General features: G+C 42.6%; 1 protein-coding gene across 1 annotated transcript in view; it reads left to right on the top strand.

Moving 5' to 3' along the window:
• Nucleotides 1-2,657: 2,657 nt before the first annotated feature.
• The window catches only part of TMEM132B (transmembrane protein 132B), a 20,356-nt gene continuing 16,090 nt past the window's right edge, over nt 2,658-6,923 (top strand). The window contains exon 1 of the mRNA XM_017889548.1: nt 2,658-2,927. Within this exon, the coding sequence (XP_017745037.1) occupies nt 2,764-2,927 (164 nt within the window). The 5' untranslated portion in view covers nt 2,658-2,763. The remainder of the gene's footprint in view (nt 2,928-6,923) is intronic.

Genomic DNA, 6,923 nt, shown 5'->3' with positions numbered 1-6,923 from the left:
ATAAGTTTGCAAATATGGAATCCACAAATACTGATGGTCATCTGTAATTGGTGACCATGAAGTGAGAAACTCTGGTTTCTGTATATCCTTTGTACATTGTTAGATACTCAAGTCTTAGTACTCAATATGATTAGCCTTATTTGTGCTGTTTTAATTGAATTACTTAAAATGGAGGACATACACTTTTTTAAGGGTATGCGTATCGCAGGAGGAAAATCTCAAAAGATAGTCAACATAAAGAACTGCTAAGCCCTCTTACTTTGTTATGTTTTTAATTAATTTATTTTTTCTATATGAGCTCTACATCACTTCCTAAAAGATGGGGCAGGTTTAAGTCTGTAGTGCTCTGAAAGGATGCAGACAGTTACATTATTTATTCCTTATTAACATAGAAAGGGCTTCACAGTTTCCAAAACTGGTGTGTGCTCTCCAGTGGGATGTGATTCAGAGTGATTTGAAGTGTGATTGGGGGTGGTTGGGTAGCAGTAAACAAGGGAGAACCATAATTTTACACAAATGCAGGAGGGTTGAGGTCTGCGGTATGGAACGTTGGACTGAGAAAATTCTAGCAATAAGTGATAACCACCTGAGCTAGGGAGAAGTGAGAGCAGAACTCCCCAGTGTATCCACTGCAGGTTTCTAAATCACAGGGGACCTCAATCTCTTTTTTTCTGAGCAGGGTTGGGGGGACTTCATTCTCTTGAGGTAGTCTGCATGGCACAGGCAGAACAGGCAGTGAATTCAGGGGAAATTAGAGGTCTTACTGAGCCTTCACCTTCTCCTAGTGCAGTGCTTCCTTGGGAAGGCAGATATTTCTCTATAATGGGGCTTCCACATCTTGAGTACCTGAATGGATGGCAGTCAGGCTCAGCATTGTGTCAACATCTATTAAAAATAAGGACATGATCCTCCATTCCGTTTTCTGCCCTAAATGGAAATCTTGTTCTGATTATTTACAGTCCTGGGCACAACGAAGCAGATTTAACAGCCTCAAACATGCTCTAAAATACAGCTCATTTGCTTGCTTCATTGTTGTTGTTCTCTCTCTTTTATAAAATAAAGCAAAAAGAGGGATAGAAGTAGATTCTTTTCTTAATTTGAAAAGTTAAAGAAATGCCATATTCAGCTCCCCCTGGAATTTTGGGCATGAGAGACACATTAGCTATCAGGCCTAATGGTAGCTCTATCTACTGCTATCTTAGGCCTGGAGGGAAAAAGATTTTAGACTGCTAAGTTCTGACAGGATAGCAAAGGAGCTCCAAAAATGAACTTAGCCAGACTCCAGTAACTCTCCAGCAATCCTTGTTCATTGCTTTGTGGACTAGGATTATCAAGTCAAAGTCTCAATGATTTCAGCAGATGTCCCAATGAGTAGCCTACATTAATTATATCTAAGGATTCCTAAAGACGTCATTGGTGTTGAGAAGTGGAAGTGACAAGGATCCATCCCTGTGACTGGGGATGCAGGGTGAGTCTGAAGTGTCCCATTAGCTATTTTCTCCTTGGTTTCCACGGCGAGCTGCAGTGTAGAGCTATTGGGTGGTAAAAGGCTGATTTCTTCATTTCCAAGGAAGCACATTCATATTGGTACCATTTTTTGGGAGGGAGGGAAGGTGGTAATTTATCTCAAACAACTTGGAAGTTCACTCTTTAAGTTTGGAAGTGGGCACTTCTGACATTGTTCTTGAGCCATTCACTTGACCATGTCAAATCAGCAGTTGGATGTGTGTATCTGGGGCTCAGAAGGGAGGCCTGAGTTGTAGTTACAGATTCAAGTGAGGAAGAGAAGCAACAAGAGTAAGTCCTAGTTTCTGGCTTGCAAAAGTGGGGCTGTGGTGGCTCCACTGGTTGAGGTGGGGGCCCTGCCAGCAGCCCAGGCTTGACACTGCCCCTCAGCAGTATGAATGCAAAGGTTGCACACTACTTTTTATTTTCTGTCCTCTGCTCATGAAATGATTTGTGATCCCTCTTTCTTCTCTCCACCTAGATACATAAATACATTTTCCTGATTGTCCAGGAGAGAAAGTCAGCAACAATTTATTTGCTTATCCTGAAAATGTGAAGTAAAATGGGTACTTAAATGGTCTAATGCTCAACCTACTGAAGCATGCACATTAGAGAGGCCACCCCCAAGGCTGAGTCAAAAGACCATGGTGAAATGCCACATTCATTCTGCAAAATTATAGCTGAATGGGGCAAAAATAATTATATCCATGTTTCTAATGCATTTCACAACTGTTTTGCCACCAGGATTTTAATCTAGTGCAAAGCTCTCCTGATTTTTCAGAGATCCTCAGTATGACTTGAATAATGTGCTTTTTCAGTAACATAAAAACCTTTTATGCATCTTCAGATATGGTGCGGGAGTGAACTATGAGGCACCTGGGGTTTGATTAGTGATCGTTTGAGTACATAAAAAAGGTAAGATAAACACTGACACATACACACAAAAGGCAACAGAGGTTATATAACTCCATTAAATTATGTTAATGGTTTTACTTGTCAGTATTTTGTAATACAAAATAGTTTTCCTGGAGTCTATTTGTCAGTATTTGTCACTAATTAGTGCCTACAAATTACCTTTTGTACAAGTTCTGTTCATCGGGTTGTTTTGGTGTCTAATAAATCAGAGCTGCTGCAGTTCATGAACTTTCACTGTTGTTGGTATTTGCTTGTGCTTTTCCTCCTGATGCATCTCAAGGTTCTACCTCCTCCCCAAAGGTTTCCAACAATTGTGATTCCATTTTTGTGAATGGGAAGGAAATGAAGAGCAAAGTGGACACAATTGTGAACTTCACCCACCAGCATTTCACCTCCCAGTTCGAGGTCACTGTCTGGGCGCCCAGACTCCCCCTGCAGATTGAGATCTCAGACACTGAGCTGAGCCAGATCAAGGGCTGGAGGATCCCGGTTGCTGCCAACAGAAGGTGAGGAATCAAAGAGAAGACTTTGGATCTGATTGTCCTGGGGCCCAAATCTTTGTGGGAGGCAAATTGGCCCTCAGGGACTCAAGCCCTTGGGAAGCAACATCCACGGTGGGAAGTGTGGTCTGGGTTTTGGGTTCAGATGGATCTGACTTGAGTACTTACTAGCAATTTGACATGAGGAAATTTTAATGAAGATAATTGTAATAATAATAATAACAACCTCATAGAGTAGTTGCTAGGATTCAGTAAAATGAATGCAATACGTAACAAGCACCTATCACAAGATGTGGCATTTAGGACATAGCTATTTTCCATTCCCCACTCACTTCTCTGTTGTTCATTCCTATGTTATTCACTCTCAGTTCCCCTGCTTGTCAATGTCAGCCTTCCTCCATGGAGCACAGTACAGTGGTTAAGACTGTGGGCTGTGGGATAAGGCTGCCTGAGTTGTTCCCCTCTCTCACCGCCCCGGGTAAGACTCTTCATTTTGCTGCCTGAATTTTAACCCCAGCTTTACAACTTGTACCTGTGTGATGTTGGACGTGTGATTTAACCTATCTCTTTCTCAGTTTCCTCAACTATCAATTAGGGATGATAACATTACTGACGGGTTGTCCCAAGAACTCAGGGATACATACTATAGTAGACAGTTCTAAAGACGACTCTCGCCTGTAATCCCAGCACTTGGGGAGGCCAAGGCGGGCAGATCACGAGGTCAGGAGATCAAGACCATCCTGGCTAACACGGTGAAACCCCATCTCTACTAAAAATACAAAACAATTAGCCGGGCGTGGTTGTGGGTGTCTATAGTCCCAGCTACTTGGGAGACTGCGGCAGGAGAATGGCGTGAACCCGGGAGGCGGAGCTTGCAGTGAGTCGAGATCACGCCACTGCACTCCAGCCTGGGCGACAGAGCAAGACTCTGTATCACAAAAACAAAACAAAACAAAACAAAACAGATCACTCTCCCTTCCCATGATCCCCATCTCCTTCTTCTTCAAACACTAATCTGGTAGTGCTGGGAGGGGATTTTACAGATGTAACTACAATCCCAAATCAATGGACCTTAAAATACAGAGATTAGCCAGGTGGTGCGACCCACCAGAGAAGCCTCTGAAAGCAGAGTTCCTGCCAACTGGTAGCAGAAGGGGAAGTTGGGAAGATTTGAGGATGAGAACAACGTGATGATGTACTGCTGGCTTTGAAGGTGGGTTGAGCCACTTGCTGACGAATGTGGATTCAGCCACTTACCAAGGAATGTGGTAATCTTTGGTAGCTGAGAGCAGCCTCCAAATGACAACCAGCCAGGAAATGGGGCCTCGGTTCTATAACCTTAGGAACAGAATTCTGCCAACAACCTGGCTGATCTTAGAAGTGGATTCTTCCCTAGCACTTCCAGATAAGAGACCAGCCCAGTTGACGCCTTAATATTGAGCTTGTGAATCTCTGTGTAGAGAATTCAGTTGAGCCTGCCTGGATTACTGGCTTGCAGAACTGTGAGTGTGTTGGTGTGGGCATTGTTTTAAACCATGAAGTTTGTGGTCATTTGTTATGCAGCAATAGAAAACTAATATAGAGCCTGTTGCCCAGTGGTGGCTTGTAGCCATAAGTCATACCTCAAATGTGAGTGTGCCTTTAGAATCAGGCAGTGAGTGGAGGCTGGAAGGTTTTGAGGAGCATAATGGAAAAAGCATCAATTGCCTTGAACAGATTGTTAGTAGAAACATGGGTGTTAAAGACGTTGTACATGATGAATGAGGATCATTGTAGAGAAATCCCAAATCACCTTATAGAAAGCTGAGATCATTGTGCACAAATGGGAAGTAGAAATCTGAACTTCAAAAACGCTGCCAGTGAGGGTTCAGGGGGAGTTGAGGAGCATGGATTCCGGTTAGGAGGTGACAGAGTGCTTCGCAAGATTGTGCCCTGCAGGTGTGTGGAAAGCAAGTGAGGTCAGATAGTTAGCTGAGGAGAAGACCAGGCAAATACTAAATGTTCACTTAGATTCATCTTGCTGCTAATAGCAGAATGCAAGAGGAGAGAGAAAATTTTGGAAGGGCTACGAGACAAAAAGAAACAGGGACCCGATGATGTTGAAATTTTCAGTCTTTCCAGACAGCAAATGATGAAGAAAATTTTAAGAGATTCACTGTCAGGAAAGTGTGCTTGAAACAAAAGGCCAAGGGTGGATCTTGAAAACCCTTTGCTGAAACTTGAAGGGCCGCTGGGGGAAGTGATACTGCCCTGCCTGCTGGACGTCTTCCAGCCTCCACCCAGCCCAGGGAGGTGCCCTCGTCTCCATTGGCAAACCCAGAGGGGTTCAAGTGGGATTCCTGCTTCACTGTGGGAAACCACAGGACCAGGGGAACAAAACAGACCAGAATAGCACCTGAGGGCTCTCAAGCCAAATTTTCATTAGAACCTAAGTGCACAAAAGTAGACTAGGACATACGCGCTAAAACAAAGCAAATTTAACTACAATAGATTTCAGTTGAACCCAGAGTTTCCTGTCATAATGTACAAAATGTCCAGAATATAACTGAAAAAAATCACTCATCATACCAAGAATTAGGTAAACCACAACTTGAATGAGAAAAGATAGTCAACTGATGGCAATGCCCAGATAAACCAGATGTTAGAATATCTGACAAGGATTTTAAAGCAGCCATACCATAGGAGAAACAAAAACTTTCAGTAAGAAATTACAAATAGCCTTGGAACCAATTAAGAAGGAAAATATCTCAGCGAGGAAACATAGCTTATGAAAAAGAACCAGATGTAAATTATAGAAAAATATAGGAACGAGGGTGAACAAAAGCCCTCAATAGGGCTCAGTACAGTGAGATGACAGAGGATAAAATCGATGGACTTGAGAACAGACAATACAATTTACTTAATCTACATAACAGAGAAAATAGACTTGTGGGAAAAAAGGAATGGAGCATCAGGGGCTTGTGGGACTATAAGAAAATATCTAGGATTCCCATAATTAGAATCCGAGAAGAAAAGGAGAAAAGGTGTCGGGCTCAAACAGTATTTGCAGGAATAATGGCTGAAAACCTCTCCGATTTGTCAAGAGACATAAACGCATAGTTTCAAAAAGCTTGAGAAGGCCGGGCGCGGTGGCTCAAGCCTGTAATCCCAGCACTTTGGGAGGCCGAGACGGGCGGATCACGAGGTCAGGAGATCGAGACCATCCTGGCTAACACGGTGAAACCCCGTCTCTACTAAAAATACAAAAACTAGCCGGGCGAGGTGGCGGGCGCCTGTAGTCCCAGCTACTCGGGAGGCTGAGGCAGGAGAATGGCGTAAACCCAGGAGGCAGAACTTGCAGTGAGCTGAGATCCGGCCACTGCACTCCAGCCTGGGCGACAGAGCGAGACTCTGCCTCAAAAAAAAAAAAAAAAAAAAAAAAACAAAAAAAGCTTGAGAAACCACCAACATGAGAAACCCGAAGAGATCCACGTGAAGACACGTCGTAATTAAACTTCTGAAAATGAAAGACAAAGAAAATCTTAAAAACATCCAGAGACAGGTTATACCAATTTGAATGGCAATGAATTTTTCGCCTGAAACCACAGAGGCCAGAAGGACTTGGCACATTTTTCAGGCGCTAAAAGAAAGGAACTGTCAGCCTCAAATTCTTTACCTGGCAAAAGTATCCTTTAGGAATGAAAGGAGAATAAAGACATTTTTAAATGAACAAAAACTTCGAGAGTTTGTTTTCAGGAGACCTACCTTTAAAGCATGGCTAATGGAACTTCATTAGACAGGAAACTTCAGTAGACAAAAAAAATTATAATGGAAAAGGATTTGGAACTTCAGAAAGGAAAGAAGAATGATAGAATGAGTAAAAACACTGTTACATAGGATAGACTTTCCTTGCATCAATTTTTTACATCATGTTTGGTATTCAAAGGGGAAAGTATGACCTTATCTGATGTGGTACTTAGGATAGATAGAAAAACATACTTAAAACAATTACATATTTTTTTT

The sequence above is a fragment of the Rhinopithecus bieti genome, unplaced genomic scaffold (assembly GCF_001698545.2).
Source record: "Rhinopithecus bieti isolate Rb0 unplaced genomic scaffold, ASM169854v2 scaffold_574, whole genome shotgun sequence".
NCBI lineage: Eukaryota > Metazoa > Chordata > Mammalia > Primates > Cercopithecidae > Rhinopithecus > Rhinopithecus bieti.
Note: the sequence above shows the minus strand (reverse complement) of the source record. Positions and strands in the feature narration are given on the sequence as shown.